Below are 20194 nucleotides of genomic sequence, written 5' to 3' on the forward strand. Positions count from 1 at the left end.
TAAATTCTTTCGATCTGTACAATGTCTGGTTATTCGTTTTTATACAAACTTTCCACGATAATTTTACGATAAAAGTCGACTAGATGAATGGCAATAACACAAAAGTGGATTTCGTCAAAAAGTTTACATACGAATTTTGGGTCTGATGACGACTATATACTACATGAGCCATATAACAAATGCGGAAGTCTTGCGGAGGATAAATAAGCTGTAAAGAATGATAATTAGAGAAGACCATGAAACTACTTAAAAATCAAAATAAATTAAATATGTTACTCAACAAATTAAAAACAGTGAATAAAACGGTGAAACAGTAAAATTTTCCTATAAAATTGTGTCAATTAGATTCTTTCACCAAATAGACACATTCGTTGCAGTTTCTCAGTATTGAAAAGGAGATAAATTATACACAGATCCGAAGACATTCAGCCGACATTGCAAAATCTTTAAGAAAAATGTGGTGTACTTGTAAAAGTACATCTGAGAATGGTTAATATAGAAGAGATTAGTTGGTGTCGTTTTTTTTAAGTGGATGACAAAATGTTAAAAATACCCCGGAAAATAAGAAAAATACCTGAAAATTACGAAAAAGGCGAAAAATACTTGCATATTTCAAAAAATACACGGATAATAAGAGAGATGAGAAAAATATCTGGAAAATACGAAAAATGCCCGGAAAATGCGAAAAATACCTGGAACTCTGCTGCTCATCATACATATTTTATTTATCAATAATTAACTGCAACTGTAGGTACACATATAACCAAATATAAGATATCTTAAAATTTTTGAATAAATAAATAGGAATACTGAAATCATATCTTCAACTGGATCTTAAGATTTACACTAGAAATTTTAATTCATGTTTAGATTAAATAAACAAGGTTTATAAAAATATTGTAACCACGTATACATATTACTGTTGTATGGGTTTTCCTACACTTTAATTTTATATCTTGTGTTGTTTCTTCCATTCACAAAAATATATATGGGGGTTTTAACCTGATTATGATGTCTTGCCTTTTCGCTATTTTACTGATTTCATTATATGTTGTGTCGTTTTGGCTTGTAAGATGGTTGTTTCATAACTCGTGTACTCTTATATTTGTAATTTATTTCCTGGTTCTTGGTTTGACTTTCTGCCTACCCACTGTATATTACACTTTGCGACAGACGTAAAGAAGAATTGCTTTAACTTTCTGACTACACCCTGTATATTATACTTTTCGACAGACGGAAAGAAGAATTGATTTGACTTTCTGACTACACCCTGAATATTATTCTTTGCGACATACGGAAAGAAAAATTGGTTTGACTTTCTGACTACCCACTGTATATTACACTTTTCGACAGAGGGGAAGAAGAGGCCTTTGCTTTAAATATGTTATTGATTTAATGCTATTTTTAGACCGAATCTTCACTACCACTGTTGGTCGTTGCTCCCTCATCTGGCACGCAAATATCAAAACGGATGCTGAGTAGACTGCCAGGTGGTTAAGTTAATTTTAGATAATAAAAACCTTGGTGCTGAAATCGGATATTGTTAAGACAAGCAGATGTCCTCATTTCACACGACGGTTTGTGTTTCTGCATAGTTATATTCTTCGCAAAAAATACCACCAACTGTGTTTCTCACAGTGTGTGTGGAGGTTCTGTTAAATTTTTTAATTATGACTTAATGTCCGCTTTACGACAGCTGCCAATTTGCATGAGAAAAACCAAGAAATGAGTTCCCAAAATATCATCTTTCTTAATTTATCACAATTGCCAGATGTTCCGCTATCCTCAGCATTTCGCACGAAGAATATACATAACAGGATGCCATCTAGACTACCCGGTGTCCGGTCTAAAAATATCAATCGATCAAAATCGTCAAAAATGATATGGTGGGGTTAATATTCTCGTATCTTTATCCTATTTAAGGCAAAATAGTGGAGCTCCTCATTAGTTTATCGGGAATTATAAATACGTGTATTAAGTGTAATAAATCGTTTTCGCGCTCGGTTAACCTGTCGCGACGTAGGAACACATGTAAATACGGAAATGTAAATAGTGATAATAAGCCTAATGGTGATTATTATATTCCCGAAAAAAGATTAAGATCGCGTAAATTGGAAGTGATAGATGGATGTGTTTTAAAATTGACGCGTGCGTTTAAAAACAGAATTGCATCTTATCGTTTTAATAGTGATAAAAACTGGATTATAATGGATTTTTAAAACATGTTAAACCCAAAGTTTTGAACATTTTGAGTGAATATCACATCAGCACAATACGATTAAGGTAAATTTTGAAATAATTGCTATTTATCTAAAACCTGACACCAATCTATCAGATATCAAGTCCATGAACACATGCAATAAAATTATAACTATCAGCACTGAACTGTATGAAGTATTTGATGATTTCAATAAATATGTTAAATGCAGCACTTTTACATTGATTCTTATGAGAAAACAAGCACAAATCTGCTCATTTCCGGGGCCTTTTGAGCATAACGTATCACCATTCAGTGTTCCGTCCGACCAAAGTTTACTAAATACTTGACGCAACTTGTATTTTCTCATTCTGTTTCAGATCTTCCTTCAGTGCTTTGGTAAATCATTTACGTGTGCTCTGGTGAGTGGTAAATTTTGAAAATTTTGATTTTTTTTTAATTTTTGAATTTTTTTGATAATTTTTGAGTTTTTCCTAATTTTTGCTTTAAATTGGCAATTTTGAAAATTGTATTGTTAATTTAATATTAAATTTTATTGTTTTAATTTAACATGTTGGCTAAACTGTATATTTCATCCATCTTGGGGCTAATATCTGACAATTATAATGATAAAAAGTTAAGAAAAGGGTTGGTAGAGTGTAAAAAAGCGATTAAAATGATTCATGATAGAATGAGGTTTGTAAAGACGATTGGCGAAAAGCAGCACGTCTAAGCCCAGATGCGGCAGGTGAAAACATTAAGAAACCAACTAAAAGCCGAACAGAAGAAGGGGGCGGGACTAAAAACTCGACCGGAGACTGCAAAGCGTAGGGTAAAATGGGATGACTCTTTATCTACATTTAATTCAAGAATTCAGACTGGAGTCATTTCGAACCTTAAACACAAGGACCCGGGCAGTTTCCTGGTTGATTGTAAAGCTCTGTTCAAGCGACGAATCCAAAATGCCTTAAAAAATAACGCTGCAGTGAAAGTTAACATAGCATTTGGAGGAGAGTTCGAGATTGCTCAAGGCGATAAGATGATAAATGAAACCAAGTACTTCACTACTTCAAACTCAGCCATTTATAGAGACACCAATCTTGATGAATGGTTCGAGAAAAAAGTAGTGGAACCCATTAACAGAGACTTGGAAGAATTCCAAGAGAGAAATAGTGGCTGGGCACTAAAATCGGTTGTTAACCTGGGGGTTAATATAAACCAATTTACACCACAGCTTGGCTCCTCATACATTGAACTTTTCCATCAAATAAAAAGAAAGAAAGCCTGTATTAATGTTAAGAATGATGATGAGGCATGCTTTGCATGGGCTGTCATATCGGCATTATATCCATGTCAAACTAATTCTGCTTTAATGTCATCTTACCCACACTACTCAAATATATTAAAACTTAAAGGTATTCAGTGGCCAATGACCTTCAAACAGATTCCGAATTTTGAAAAGCAGAATAATATATCGATCAATGTATACATTTTGAAAAAGGAGAAAAAGAACTATACGACTCTCTCAACCTTCCTAACAAAAAACAAGAAGGATAAACATGTGAATCTGCTTTTGTTACAAGATAAATATAACGAGCAAGGTCCCATTAGATATCATTACGTTTGGATAAAAAATCTATCTCGCCTCCTTTCCAAGCAGCTTAGCAAAGATGGAACAAAATATTTCTGTGATGGCTGCCTCCATTACTTCCGATCACAAGAAAAGTTAAATATTCATAAGGCTTGCTGTAAAGGGCGATTGGATATTATCTGTGATCGATGTTTACAACCATTTTCATCATCTACACAGCTAGAAGCTCACATCAACGATTGTGAAAGAATAAATGAAACAGCCATTAAAATGCCTGAAGAAAGCCATAAAATGTTAAAATTTGAGAATTTCAGGAATAAACTAAAAGCCCCCTTCGCCGTATACGCAGATCTCGAAAGCGTTCTGGAACATAGTGCGGAAAAGAGTACCTATCAAAAACATATACCTGCTGCGATTGGGTATTACTTTAAATGTTCCTATGATGATTCTCTGTCATTTTACAAATCATATCGTGGAAAAGATTGCATGAAATGGTTCGCAGATGAACTAAATCAGCTTGCTGAGGATGTTTCTACGGTGTTTATGTGTCCATTTGATATTAATATGACATTTCAGCAAGAGAGTGATTTTCAAGCAGCCACTCATTGTCATATTTGCGAGCAGCGCTTCTCCCCCAGTGATAAGAATATGCGAGATCATAATCACCTGATCCCAGAAAATAATTATAGATTTGCAGCTCATGAAGGGTGTAACATTAATTACAAAGATGCTCACACTATCCCTGTGATATTTCATAACCTCAGCGGATATGATGCCCACTTCATTGCTACTGACATTGCTACTCACATCAAAGGTCCCGTAGATCGTCTTCCTATTACTAAGGAAAAATATATATCTTTCACTAAACACATTAATGATGCTCGAATTAAATTTCGTTTCATCGATAGTTTTCGATTTATAGCGTCTTCTCTCGATAAGCTCTCTTCTTATTTGACCGAATATCCTAATCTCCGCTCTCAATATGCTTTCCTTCCCGAGGAGCAGTTCATTCTTCTTACTGTGAAAGGTATCATGCCTTATAATTATATTGATTCTTTTGATCGGTTTATTGAAACATGTCTGCCGCCTATCGAGTCTTTTTATAATAAACTTGAGGATAAACCTTGTCCTCGTCGCCATTATCATCGCGCCCTCCAAGTCTGGTCCTCATTCTCTTGTTCTTCTCTCGGAGATTACGTCGATCTCTACATGAAAACAGATATTCTTCTTCTTGCCGACGTTTTTGAACGGTTCCGCTCCAGTTGTCTCGAAAGATATAATCTTGACCCCGCTCATTACTTTACTCTACCTGGATTTACGTGGGATGCAATGCTTAAATATACAAAACAGGAACTTGAACTTTTAACTGATCCAGATATGCATTTGTTTGTGGAGCGTGGCATTCGTGGTGGTTTGAGTCAAGTTTGCTCGAAACGTCGTGTTCATGCTAATAACAAGTACATGATATCTTACGGCCCATCTAAGCCCGACTCCTATCTGATGTATTTCGGATATACTAACATCGACGTTCTTAGTATTCCGGACGATTCTTCTGAAGGGTGTATTCTCGAGGTCGATCTGGAGTATCCTCAACATCTCCATGATCGTCATAAAGACATCCCATTCTGTCCCCAATCATTGAACCCGAAAACTATGAAACCTCCTAAACGTCCGCGAGAGCTGACCAAATTAATGGCTACCTTTCATGATAAAGAAAGATATGTAATTCATTACAGAGCCTTGAAGCAAGCGCTAGCTCATGGATTAATACTAAAAAAGATTCATCAAGTCCCGAAATTTAAGCAGTCTCCTTGGTTAAAGTCATACATCGACTTAAATACAAATCTCCGGAAGGCAGCAAAAAATGAGTTTGAAAAGAATCTGTTTAAGCTTATGAACAATGCATTGTTCGGTAAAACCTTGGAGTGTGTGCGCAGGCGCGTTGATATTAAATTGCTGACAGACTGGGAGGGTCGTTATGGAGCTGAAGCTAGAATAAGTAGCCCCCTGTTTAAAAACGCCACTATCTTTAATGAAAATTTGATTGCTGTTGAGATGCATAGAGCGGAAATATGGTTAGTTAAACCTATTTATGTTGGAATGAGTATTTTAGACTTGGCGAAAACGACCATATATGATTTCCAATATGGCTACTTAGCTAGCAGGTTCGGAGAAAACTTTTCGACCTGTTATACCGATACCGATAGTGTGATCGTGGAGATACGGGAAAAAGACCCGTATGAAGCAATGATACAAGATTGCTATAAATATTTTGATACCTCAGACTATCTTAAAGATAACATTTACAACATCCCTCTGGTTAATAAGAAGGTATTGGGTATAATGAAAGATGAGAATAATGGCTGCATTATGACCGACTACATAGGGCTCCGATCGAAATTATACACGACAAAAGCAGCTACCCCAGATGACGACATTATAAAGTTGAGGGGGAAGTTGAAAGAACAAGAGTATGAGGATGATGAAATTGATAATATTATACGAAATTGTGGTGTGACAAAGAAGGCGAAGGGGGTAAAGAAATCTGTAGTAAATACTAAAATTACTTTTGAGGACTACGTAGAATGTTTAGATTCCTTTACTCCGAAGATCGCCTCGCAAAATCTTATACGCTCTGATAAACACCAAGTTTATTCTATAACTCAAAGCAAGATTGCGCTCAGCTCCAATGATGATAAAAGACATGACATTCAGGGTTCTTGTGATACGCTTCCCTTTGGGCACTATTTAATTGATACTCTTGAGATGGATGTTGACTAGATTTAACAAAAAATATTTTAATAAACTTATTTTAACATTTATCATTGATGATTCGATTGACTTTATGATGGATGCTGATTGAATATAGTCATTTCTTAGAACTTTATTTATTACAACTGCAATATTGATAGGTACATCAGAATTATACAATTTTTTATTATATTCCTCTTATCACCATTTAATATCACTAATCGTTTTTACGTCACTAAAATTATTTAGATGATTGAATATTGTAATTTTTTACAACTTTATTTATTACAGCTAACATATTGACACAACAAAAGAATATTCGAAGACGTAACAACAATAAACAACGTAACAACGGGTAGTGACCATCGTATAGTTAGAGCAAAAATAAATATTAACATGAAAGAAGAGAGGAAAAGAATATTTAAAAAAACAACGCGAATAGATGCTTTTAAAGTAAAAACAAATGAAGAGCAATTCCGAGAGGTCTTAGCGGATAAGTTCAAATATGATCCTTCACATAATCAAGATGAAATTGACGAAATTAACAAAAACATCAATAGGGCAGTCCTTACAGTAGGGATCCTGGCCTATACAGAAAAATGCAGGCGGGTGTGGGGTAATACTGCACTTTGGTTGCATTGGTGGTGTATTGGCTAAACGTGCAGGACAGGGCAGGGTATGGTGCTGATAGAAAAGGCATTCAGGCATCAAATATCCAAAAATCTTTTCAGGCCATAATAATGAAAAGACCTTCTCCAAACGAAATAAAAACTTATACTGAAATGATGGCATCTCCTGAGGTAAAATGTTCCGGAAGTAAAATGAGCCTCCATTCGGATCTCCGGGTGAGGACTATCTCAGGGGGAACACCATTACAGGTTAGAAAAATCAGGATAGGGTCTTGGAATCTTGGTAGTCTTACAGGTAAGAGTCTGGAGTTAGTGGATGCGCTCAAACGAAGAAGAGTTCAAATTGCTTGTATTCAAGAAACTAGGTGGAAAGGACAAAGGGCGAAAGAACTAGGTGATGGATATAAATTGTGGTATGTAGGGAGTAGTAACACTAGAAATGGAGTTGGTATAATTGCTGATAGTGAAATGAAAGATAACGTAGTAGAAGTTGTAAGAACGAGTGATAGAATGATGTCAGTGAAATTTGTAATTGATAAAGAGGTATTGAATGTTGTGTGTGTGTATGCTCCTCAAACAGGTCTGGGTGAGAATGAAAGAAGAGCTTTCTATGATCAATTGGGAGACATACTGAGTGATATTCCAGCGGAGGAGAAAGTTATAATAGGAGGTGATTTCAATGCACATGTGGGCCAAGCCAAGACAGGATATGAAACAATACATGGGGGATTAGGCTTTGGAACTAGAAATGAAGCTGGAGATGACATGCTAGAATTAGCAACAGCATTGGATATGGCGATTGTTAACACATTCTTTAAAAAGAGAGAAACTCAACTTATTACCTACAAAAGTGGACAACATCAATCCCAAATAGACTACTTTATGATAAGGAAAGAAGACATACGTGAATGCAAGGACTGCAAGGTAATAGTTAGTGAGACAGTAAGCCAACAACATAAGCTGCTTGTTCTGGACATCGAAGTAAAAAGCGAAACTAAACAAAAATATCGGAGAGGACCACAAAAAATCAAGTGGTGGATGCTAAAAGATGAGAAGGAAGGTCTATTCAGGGAAAGAATAGTAGAAAAAATATGTTGGAACATGAAAGGAAGCCCTAACACAATTTGGAGAAAAATGGCCAATATTATTAGAGAGACGGCTATTGAAATACTTGGGAAAACGTCAGGAAAGAAGTTTGAAGATAAAGAGACTTGGTGGTGGTCAAATGAAGTACAAGGAAAAATAAAAGAGAAGAGAAAATTATATAAAAAGTGGCAAGAAACCAGATCGGACATAGATCTTCAAAACTATATGGTCGCCAAAAAGGAAGCGAAAGTAGCAGTAGCAAAAGCTAAAGCAGAAGCGTATTCAAACCTATACGATCAACTTGATACCAGGGAAGGCGAAACGAAGATATATAAAATAGCCAAACAGAGAGCAAAGAAAGCAAAAGATTTTAATCAGATTAGATGTATCCGAGATGAAAATAATAAAATACTAGTTCACGAAAGGGATGTCAAAAAGAGATGGAGAAAGTACTTTGACAGCTTATTAAATGAAGAATTTGACAGACAGCCTGTAGAGTCAACGGAGACAGTAGCAGCAATTGTCACCAAAATAACCAATGAGGAAGTGGCTCAAGCGCTTCAAAAAATAAAGAAAGGAAAAGCGGTAGGACCAGATGATATTCCTGGGGAAGTATGGAGAGCATTGGGAGAGACAGGAACAAGGTGGCTAGCAGGTCTATTTAATAGAATTATGGAAGTTGGACAAATGCCAGACGAATGGAGAAGCAGTATACTGGTACCTGTTTACAAAAACAAGGGAGATATACAACAATGTACAAACTACAGGGCTATAAAACTGCTTAGCCACACCATGAAAATATGGGAAAGAGTAATTGATAGACGGATACGTGAAGAGACCGAAATATCCGAGAATCAATTTGGCTTTATGCAGGGTAGATCAACAACAGATGCAATTTTCACTATAAGGCAGTTGATGGAAAAATACAGGAGTAAAGAAACAAACGCTCATATGGTATTCATTGATCTTGAGAAAGCATATGATAGAGTTCCTCGAGAGATTCTGTGGTGGGCACTCAATAAGAAAGGAGTCCCTGGTGAATATGTAAAGATTGTGAGGGATATGTATGAGGGAGTAACGACTAGTGTTAGGACAGGTGTGGGAGAGACTGATAAATTTCATGTGAAAGTAGGATTGCATCAAGGTTCTGTGCTTAGTCCGTATTTATTCTCATTAGTTTTGGACCAGATAACAGCAAAAATACAGGGTAACATTCCATGGTGCTTAATGTATGCTGATGATGTCGTGTTAGTAGGAAATAGTGAAAGAGACTTAGAACAAAAACTGGAACAGTGGAGACAAGCTCTGGAGGAAAAAGGTTTAAAACTTAGTAGGACAAAAACAGAGTATTTGGAATGTTCATTTAAAGATGGAGCTACTACAAATAAAATGGTATCTTTGGATGGTGAAATGATTGTAAAAAGCAATAGTTTTAAGTACCTAGGATCGGTATTACAGAGTAATGGAGAAATAGATGGAGATGCATGCAGTAGAATTAGGGCTGGATGGATGAAGTGGAAAGAAGCGAGTGGTGTGTTGTGTGACAGAAAAATTCCAATGAAGCTGAAGGGAAAATTCTATAAAACAGCCATAAGACCAGCTATGATGTACGGAACTGAATGTTGGGCAGTGAAAAAGAAAGAGGAACAGCGAATGCATGTGGCGGAAATGAGAATGCTTAGATGGATGAGTGGAGTGACAAAGAAGGATAAAATTAGAAATGAGTATATTAGGGGAAGTCTAGGTGTGGCACCAATTGATGCCAAAATGAGAGAGCATAGGTTAAGATGGTTTGGTCATGTTCAACGTCGAGGCGTTAACCACCCAATACGAAGAATAGCTGAAGTGCAGATTCCTGGAAGGAGTAGGAGAGGAAGACCAAAGAAGACCTGGGGGGAGACGATAAGGCAGGACATGTTGGTAAAGGGGATTAACATTGATATGGCCCAAGATAGAATTGTGTGGAGAAATGCAATTAGGGAAGCCGACCCCGCATAGGGATAAGGCAAAGAGAATGATGATGATGATAACAAAAACATCAATAAGAACCTTCTCGAAGCCGGACTACAGGTCGCAAAGAAAACAAGTACTAAAGAAGACAAAATAAGCAACGAAACTAAACAACTGATGACGGAAAGACGACAACTACTAACGCAAAACAAACGCCATACTCAAGAATACATAGAACTTAATAAAACAATTAGAAAAGAACTAAAACGCGACTTACAAAAATGGAACGAGAACTTAATAGAGCGAGTCATTGAAAACAACAGAGGTCTAAGACCCGCATTGGGTGTTCAAAAAATCATTAAAATTAAAGACGCCAATAGTAAGGAAGAGAAGGACAAATATAAAATAACAAAAATAGTCGAAGACTTCTACAAAAGCTTGTACAGCTCGCAAAGCCAGCCTAATGAATCAACAAAGGAGAACGTCAAAAGAAAAATAAAAAACGTTGGATCAGAAGTACTACCAAATATAAAGGGATTCGAAATAGAAAGAGCTTTAAAAGAACTAAAAAATAATAAAGCTCCAGGACAGGACGGTATAATTGCCGAGCTCTTGAAAACAAGCAAGACAGTAACAGTAGTGTGTATTTGTATGTCCAAACATGAGGAATATTAATTAGGTGAACATCCGCTGGCTAGGGTGAATATTAATTAGGTGAACAACCGCTGGCTAGGGTGAATATTAATTAGGCGAACATCCGTTGTATAGGGTGAATATTAATTAGTTTAATTAACGCCAGTTGAGTGGAAAAAAGGGGAACATATGATATTGTACTAGCAAAATGAGCAGGTCATCGACCTGGCGCATCTGGTGTGTCTAGACAACATCGAGAAGTAGAGGTAGTGGAAAGAGTAGGGGGAGGGTTATTGTGTATAAGAACCCGAGACGTGCAGACATGGATCATAATTTCAAAATGAGTGCTACATATCGAAACGTAGTCCTGGGTGAACGCCGGTTTTACCTGAACCCATCGAACTCAAAATTTGTTTCTGTTTGCCTAGCACATGAATTAAATTTTGAACCGGTAGTTGTTATCAGTGGTAACAAACAAGATCGCGTTTTGTTTAGTGAACCCGAGTGGTTAAACTTTTTATCACATAAAAGTGTAATTGACAGTTTTATGGCAGGGAATCCACAACAATCGATTAATGATGGTAAAGTACAACTAGAGTTCATGCATCTGCCCCACATGTCAGTTGTGAAAGTTACCAATGGTGAGTCACAGATAATTTTGGGTGCCAATTCCATTGTATCGCTGTGGACAACACTTCCAATAGTTAACTACCTTTTGGAAACTTTGAAAAAGGAAAACTTTATCAGCTCGTTAAAAATACTAAAGACGGGAGTTGATTCAAATAATCCTATTGAATCTGGGATGCAAATAATGGAACCAATAAAGAATATAAATAAAACAACTTATGGTATGGCGCTAGAGTTAATTCATAGATACCCAGAGCTACTCTATGATCAAATTTAATGAAAATGTTCGTATTCACTACATTGAATCAACTTGTTCCTGCAGAACAAGGTACTGGGAGTTTGTGGCTGCTGACAGAGTAAGATTTCAAAGTAGAATAAAAGAACTTGCTAAAATTATTAATCCTGTATTAGATGTAAGCCATAGAAATAAATATTTATATAAAAATTGAATATATTAATTTACCACACCCCTTCCACTACAGAAATAAATTATTTTATATGTAGGAGCACATCTTTTAAAAACTAATAGTCACCATGTGTCTAGAAGACGAGTCAGACAAACTGAATAGTTTTTATGGAAGGTTATCCACATTTAAAAACTGGAGGGGGTTGGTTCCTTCGATTGAGTTAGCAGCATATGGATTTTACTATCTACAAAAAGAAGATATTGTAAGGTGCTTTTGGTGTCATGTAGAAATTTATCATTGGTTGTCTACTGATGATGTGTATAAAGAACACATCAAATTTAGTCCAAACTGTAGTTTTGCACAAATAATTCACTCCAAATTTCCGAAATACCAGATCACTAAAGAAATCCAAACCGAAAACAATCAACCAAATGGAAAAATTAATTTATATGTAAATGTGCTTTTTAGTGTGGTACATTTTGTGTTTTTGCTATTAAGTATCTACGTAAGTAGAAAAATATGATCCAATATGTAGATATAAACAAAAACTGTATGTATGTTGAATTATTTACGCAAGTGAAATAAAAATATTTTTTTGTAAAAAAGTTTTTTATTTTAATATTATAATACATTATTTTTATTAATCCATGAATTATGAGTAGAATCCATCCCTAACCATTTCACAAACACCTTGTTACCCTTTCTTTTCAATACCTTCTCGACTAAGTAGACATCAGGATGCTGGGTTTTCATTAATTCTTCGCTGTAAAACGCCCCTTGAATTTCTTCTTTGCGTGAATCTTCTAGTAAGTAAGTCACTGGATTTGTCTGCTTGACTTTTCTTATTTTAAAAATCTCATTTGTCCAGTTGGGTAAATAACCCTTAGTAAACAAATTTCTATATCTCGAAATTCGGACGTAATCACCAACTTTGTATTTATTTTTTCGAGGGTCAATGATTTTAAGGTAAGTATATGCTGTTATATTCCTGGCATTCTTTTCATTAACTTTGCTAGGAATGGCACCTGTGGTTGAATGTTTAGTATTATTGTACTTTTTAACTATATCAGGAAGATTATTCACCCATTTGTAAGTACCTTGCAAGCTAAACTGCCTCCACAACATTGATTTTATTGTTCTGATGACTCTCTCAGCAATAGAGGCTTTTAAAGTCGAGAATGTGCTGTAGTGGTTAATACCACGTGACTTCAAGAGCTCATGAAACTGAGAATTGTAAAACTCTTTACCCAAATCTGTTTGAAGGTTTTTTGGTGTCTTCTTCATTTGATTTAAAATTTTTTCCATGGCTTTAGTAATTTCAGTCCCTGTTTTTCTTTTAACCGGTTCCGCCCATACAAATTTACTAAACGCATTAATAACAACGAGAATATATTGGTATCCACTATTTACTTTTACATAAGGAATCATTATAGCTAAATCTGCTTGAATCAGATCGTTTAATCCTTTGATGATTACATGTCTCCGTCTAAATTTTTTTTTTGCCGGTTTATGCAGTTCGTGTACGACTTGTGATTTAATGTTTGACATCTTTCTCTAAAGGACAACGAAGAGTAATATAAACTACAAAAGTAGAATCTTTATCTAGTTTAAAAGAAATTGTATCACCTTTAAAAATCTTTACTCCTGGTAATTGCTCATATTTATACTCTGTATTAACTGATTTAGAGGTTATCATTACATTTCCACTTGAAACATTAATTTGCACTTGATCAACAATACCACTTAGTGTAAATTGGTATGAAAATAAACCACTTTCTAACATATAATATTGTTTGTTCAATTTTGTTTCTTTCGTTCCTTTGAAAGTTAACACACATTTACTATAGAAAGAAGAAGGATCACACACAAAATATAATGGTGATGGAGATAAATCAGGAGTTTGACAACTTTTTAAAAAATGACTTCCAAATCTATTCATAGGCATTACTGTATTATACCACCTTCTCGAAGTTCCTCAATTATAGATATAATTTCATTCACCACTCCGTCGTTTCCTGCAGCCAATGATGCTAGGAGCAGTTGTAATCTTTCTATTAGTTCATTAAAATCATCAAAGTATTTATACTCTAATTGTTTGCCACTATATTTTTTGTAAAGTGCACCGCCTTTTTTATTCAATAATTCTTTAGCTAGGTTTCGTGTTATTATTCCTGATATATTTCCAGGAAGCGAATTTAAACGAGTTCTAGGTGGTTGAGGTCTAGTCTCCAAAGCTGGTTTAATAATAAAATTATATTTATCCTTTATTTTTGACGGAATACTTTTTGTAGGTAATGCAGGATTATTGTTTCTATGTATCGCATTTGTTCTACGTAATATATCAATATACTCATTAACATCTTCTTTTTTAAACGATACGGGATTAGCTTTAAATAAAAGCTCGTATAAACCAGGTGTTCCGCGATATGTAACGTCGTTGATAGTTAAGTCAGGTCCTTCAAAAGTAATTTGAGAATCTCCAATAGAAAATTTTTCAGTTTCAAGGTCGTGGTAAATTCCCAGGTCGTGGTCGAAATTACCTTCAGTGTCTTCAATGTTAGCTTTAATATAATTCTTTGGCAAGGGTGAAGTATAATTATCATAAAATTTTTTCATTACAGCTGGATTATTGATCATCTCATTAAATTCTCTAAGTGTATCCTCAAAATACCGATTAATATCCTCATCCGTGGTATTTGCTTGTCCTTCCGACACAAAAGTTTCTTCTGGTTGTATTGTTACTTCCCTCGGAATAATAGATTCATTTCCAAAATTAGTAGGTGTTTTCGATTGTTCATAAGTTACACTCTTATTTGGAGATGAATTTTCAAAAAATACACTCTTATTTGGAGATGAAAATGCTAAACGATAATTAGATTTTCGTATTTTATAGTCCTTTGGTGTGAGTGGTTCGTATTTAATATTTGGTTCTTGTTTAATAGATGGAACAGTATCGAGTTTGTGTAAAAGTTCATTAAGTGGTTGAGTAATTGGCTTATAGTTTTTTTCTAATGTAGACTGAGTTTGAGCTATATCCCTTTTTAAACTGCGATACTTTTTCTTTAATGCTTGTCGCGATAACAGCAGTTTTCGTGCAACTTTGGGATCCATTATGTATTCTAAACCACTTCTTTACAGCCTTATATACTTATCGAACCCACACCGATATCGCCCATTAGATTTGGGGGAGTCTTTATCAATGACAAGAAATCCATGTTTATCTTTCCAGCAGAATGAGCACAAATCCTTAAATTGTTGAAAAGTCATATCAATATTTACATGATCATCAAAGATATGTTTTAAATTCGTAAAGTCTTGGTGAAAAACTACAAGTAAATTAGAATTATCTCTAATTAATTGTTTTGGAATTGCACTGTAAGTTTGACACAGATAAAAACAATCCAAGTGTTTATGTCTTCCGTAACAATAATAATTTTGTATAATTTTTTGATCACAGGATGGAATATCGTCAAAAATAACTACTGAATTTTCTTTAATATCATCAGGAGGTGGTACATTAATGGAATCATTATATTCTTTATACCCAATTTCGTGTATAGGCTCAATCAAGTTTCGCAAGTATATATACTTTGGTTGGTACAAAGATTTGGAATATAAATAAATATTTTCAAATCTAAGACCATTTGGATGTTCAATTAAAGACAATAATACGTTAGTCTTGCCACACCCACTTGGTCCAACAATTAGAACCCTTTTGAGCCCATTGAAAAGATAACTATGTTCTAGTTGAAGCTCTTTGGTAATATCATCGTGGTTTGTAATGGGAAGAGAGAGTTGTTGTGGTTCAATCTTCATTGCGAAAATGAGTTTAAAACTTTGGGTATATATAGCCCAACACCTATATATATAAGAGGCAGACCATGAAAAAAAAGTTTCAACGAACTACTAAAAGAAAAGGACGTGGGTTATTAAACTCACTCATTAACAAGCTCCCTCTAGAACTACATCTTCCCGGATATTCATATTGTGGACCAGGAACTCGTTTACAACAGAGATTAGAGCGGGGGGATAAGGGAATCAATAAACTAGACGAGGCTTGTAAACAACACGATATTGAATACTCTAAACATAGTGATATATCAACCAGACACGAAGCGGATAAAATCTTAGAAAACAAAGCGTGGAATATTGTGAAATCAAAAGACACCCCGTTTGGACAAAAAGCAGCCGCCTGGTTTATAACAACAGCTATGAAAGGAAAACGTAAGTTGGGAATGGGTCTTAAACGCAAAAAAGGCGGTTCTCTTCGGAAAAGGATAAATAAAAAAAAACGAATAATTAAAACACCTAAAAAGGGAGGATTTCTACCATTACTTTTACCTTTATTAAGCGCACTCGGAGCCGTTGGAGGAATGGGTGCAGGAATTTACAAGGCCATCGGTGATGCGAAAGCTAATCGAATGAATCTTGAAGAACAAAAACGCCATAATTTAGCCATGGAACAAAAAGGCAAAGGATTGTATTTAAGACCGTATAAAGGGTATGGATTATACTTAAAACCGTATTCAAAAAACTAAACCTTCCTCATCACGCTTTAACAAATACAGATATAATGAAGTATGGTAAAACATTGCCATATTTTAGAGGTGTATTTATGAGAGACATGCTACCTAAAAATATTCATAAAAACGAGTGTGGTGTTATAAATTTAGATTCAAAACGTGGTGAGGGTACACACTGGGTAGCCTATGCAAAATCTAAATCCCATATAATTTACTTTGATTCGTATGGGGATTTGCCTCCACCACAAAATGTAATCAAATATTTTTTAAGTAATGGTGATGTACAAATATATTACAACTATGATAAAATCCAAAACGATTCATACAAGTGCGGTCATTACTCATTAGATTTTCTATTCAACTACTATAAATAGCAAATAATGTTAATTACCTGCGTAAAATGTCTTTAAACTTTACGCTTACTGGAAGCTCTTCAAATCTGAGCTATAATTTTAATCCTCCAATTTACCTCGACGATGAATTTGATTATGAAATTGGTCTAACCAGTTTCTATAGTTTTAATACTATTCCAAATGTTGATGAAAGCAATAACCTTTTTCTCTGGCATTTTAAAAATTTTACCCATAGCTACAAGTTACCTGAGGGGGCCTATGAGTTGGATGATATTACGAAGCTTATTCAAGAAAACAGAAAAAGATTGATAATGATGCGACTTTAGAAATTACTCCACAATTATCAACTTCAAAAGTTGTTATTAAGAGTAACCGAGAAATTTCTTTTCACCCCGTAAATTCCATTGGACTATTATTTGGTTTTAAATCACGACAACTAGCTCCAAACCAAACACATGTTTCAGATAAACCCGTGGAAATATGGGGGGCAAACACCCTGTGTGTTGATTGTAACATTGCTTCGGGATGCTATTTAAATGGGAATCCAGTTCATATCATCCATCAGTTCTTTCCGACAGTACCGATTGGGTATAAAATAGTGGATGCTCCTCAAAATATTTTGTATTATCCAGTTGGTATCAAGACAATCACCAACCTTACAGTAAAGATTATTAACCAAGCAGGTAAACTTATTAACTTTGGGGGAGAAGAAGTAACAGTAAATTTACATCTTAGAAAACGTATATAAATAATGGTTTTAGTTTTTTCCCACATACCAAAAACATATATAAAGAAATCACCTTCTAAAATAGTAACACCATCTATAAAAAAAACATATAAACGGAGATCACCTTCTAAAAAACCATCTATACCAAAAACATATAAAAGGAGATTACCTTCCAAAACAATAACATCATCAAATCGCCACTTTCTGCAATCGTTGGGACTTAAAGTCTTAATATAATGGAAATTCTACATGTTACTGGTCAACCTTTCAATGACAACACTATTGAAGAGTATCAATTTCACACATATCAACCATACATCCCTGGAAAGTTAGGTTATAATGATGAAATACGTATTCCAATTCAAGATTTAGATGCATACACATATCCGGCAAATAGTTATCTCTATATCGAAGGTCAACTTCTTACCCACGATAATAAAGTCCCAACAAAACTAAAATTTATTAATAATGCTATAGCTTACTTGTTTCGTGAAATACGTTTTGAATTAAATGGGGTAGTAATTGATTCAGTACGTGATGTAGGCTTAGTATCAAGTATTAAAAACTACCTTAGTCTTAACGAAAACCAAAGCCTGCAATTGGAAAACTCGGGATGGTTTCCAAAAAGAGGTAGACTGGAAACTAATAATGAAGTCCCCAAAGACAGTGTGTTGGTGGATTCAAATGGAAACTTTAACGTATGTATACCTCTACGACTGCTATCAGGTTTCTTCGAAGATTTTACGAGAATCATAATGAATTTAAAAATGGAATTAATACTTATTAGATCAAATGATGATATTGATGCTGTAGTAAGCGAAGATGAAAGCGAACGACCAAAGATTGATATTAATAAATTATATTGGGAGGTTCCACATGTAACACCAAGTATACAAGAACAGTTACGGCTTAATAAGATTTCACATACAAATCAAGAACTTCCTATTAAATTTCGCTCATGGCAAATGATTGAATATCCTGCTCTAAACAACTCTACCCGCCATACATGGTCTGTGCGCACTAGTACGAAAATAGAAACACCTCGTCACATCATTGTTGCTTTCCAAAATAACAGAAAATCGAAATTAACAAAAGATATGAGTAAATTTGATCATTGCAATTTAAAAAATATTAAAGTGTTTTTAAATTCTGAAAGATATCCTTATAATGACCTACAAATAGATTTTAAAACAAATAGATTTGCGAAACTTTATGAAATGTTTGCTAATTTTCAAGAAAGTTATTATCACATGGTGCTGAATCAACCTATATTTAATCCACATGACTTTAAAATGATTGCCCCGCTTATACATATTGACTGCTCTCGTCAAAAAGAAATCATTCAATCGGGGTCTGTTGTGTTACGTATAGAATTTGAGACAGATGACCCAACAACCTCTGATATCTCTGCTTATTGTCTGATATTACACGAAAAAGAATTTACGTATAATCCCTTAACTAAAATAGTAAAACAATTATAAAACTAAATATTTATATTATGCTGGACAAGTTAAGGTATATGTACATAATGAAGTCATGAGGCTATGACATTATATGGGGAACCCTCTCATGCGCATGAGTCAAATTAGGTTTATAAATATAGGTTAGACACCATACAAAGACAGACTTTAACATGTACCTAATAATAGATGTACAAGGTTTTAATACCGAGAAAAATAAATTTATCGCAAAAGAGTTGGCCACTTACGATGGTCAAACAATTAGTCATCATTTCTTCAAACCACCATATCCAATGAGGTTGCTGAATCCAGAGTTTCATAAACAAGCTGTATGGTTAATGAATAATTATCATGGTCTTAACTGGAATCATGGATTTACCCCGGTACATCAAGTTCATAATATTATCCAATGCTTGACAAGTAATGTCGATATCGTCTATGTTAAAGGAAGAGAAAAGTCTCAGTATATAAAAAAGTATAGTTTAGCTCCAGTTGTGGAATTTGATGAACAACCAGGTTTGGAAAAAATGGAGCCTAAATGTCCTTACCATATCAATAATAATAGTGTATGTGCGTTATCTAACGTATTTTATTTGTATGATACTTTTATGATGCAATAAAGATTTTTTTTTACATTTTGTTTTATTAATAAAAAACCTTAATAAAAAATAGTACTTTATTTAACCGCTATAATTGTTATATAAATTTTCAAGTGCAAATCTGCATAAACGGCAACTGGATTGAGCAGGAGCAGTACCTTCCTCTGTTCTCCATTCGGGACGATTGAAATGAACAAAACACGGAAGTCGAGTTCGAATTTCAAAATCTTGCACAAATTTCTGGGGTAGGAGATGCCAAGACTGAAGTAGTTCATATGGATCTACAGATTTTCTAATGTATGGTATGGTAAAGTTTTGTAGTTCTGCTTCTGTAAACAGGTATAAAGGTTTTTGCGGGTGTTGATTCATCACAATTCTTTTCTGGCAACATTCCATTATTGTTAAAACGATTAATGTTTTTAAACACCAAATCTATCCACTTTTGCTCCTCGATTGCAGAAACAAAAAATAGTCTATTTTCTTCTTCAGGAGGATAAACTCTTCCACTACGCAAACGCATCACTTATACTAAGTCGTGAAAAGTTTTTAAACATATATTCCTTATCTTTATATTTTCTTATTAACTGGTTAATACTCTTCTCTAACTGTTTAATATTTCTTGTTTTTTCATAAACTAAAATATCACGTTTTATTCTGTTAA

The 20194-nt window shown here is 34.6% G+C and overlaps 1 protein-coding gene across 1 annotated transcript; it reads left to right on the forward strand.

The window, feature by feature from the left end:
- The first annotated feature begins 2936 nt into the window (after positions 1–2936).
- LOC126885475 (uncharacterized) lies at positions 2937–6569 on the forward strand. The gene has a single exon (XM_050652049.1). The coding sequence runs from the start codon at positions 2937–2939 to the stop codon at positions 6567–6569; it is 3633 nt and encodes a 1210-aa protein (XP_050508006.1).
- Positions 6570–20194: the final 13625 nt, after the last annotated feature.

The sequence above is a fragment of the Diabrotica virgifera genome, chromosome 5, assembly GCF_917563875.1.
Source record: "Diabrotica virgifera virgifera chromosome 5, PGI_DIABVI_V3a".
Lineage (NCBI taxonomy): Eukaryota > Metazoa > Arthropoda > Insecta > Coleoptera > Chrysomelidae > Diabrotica > Diabrotica virgifera.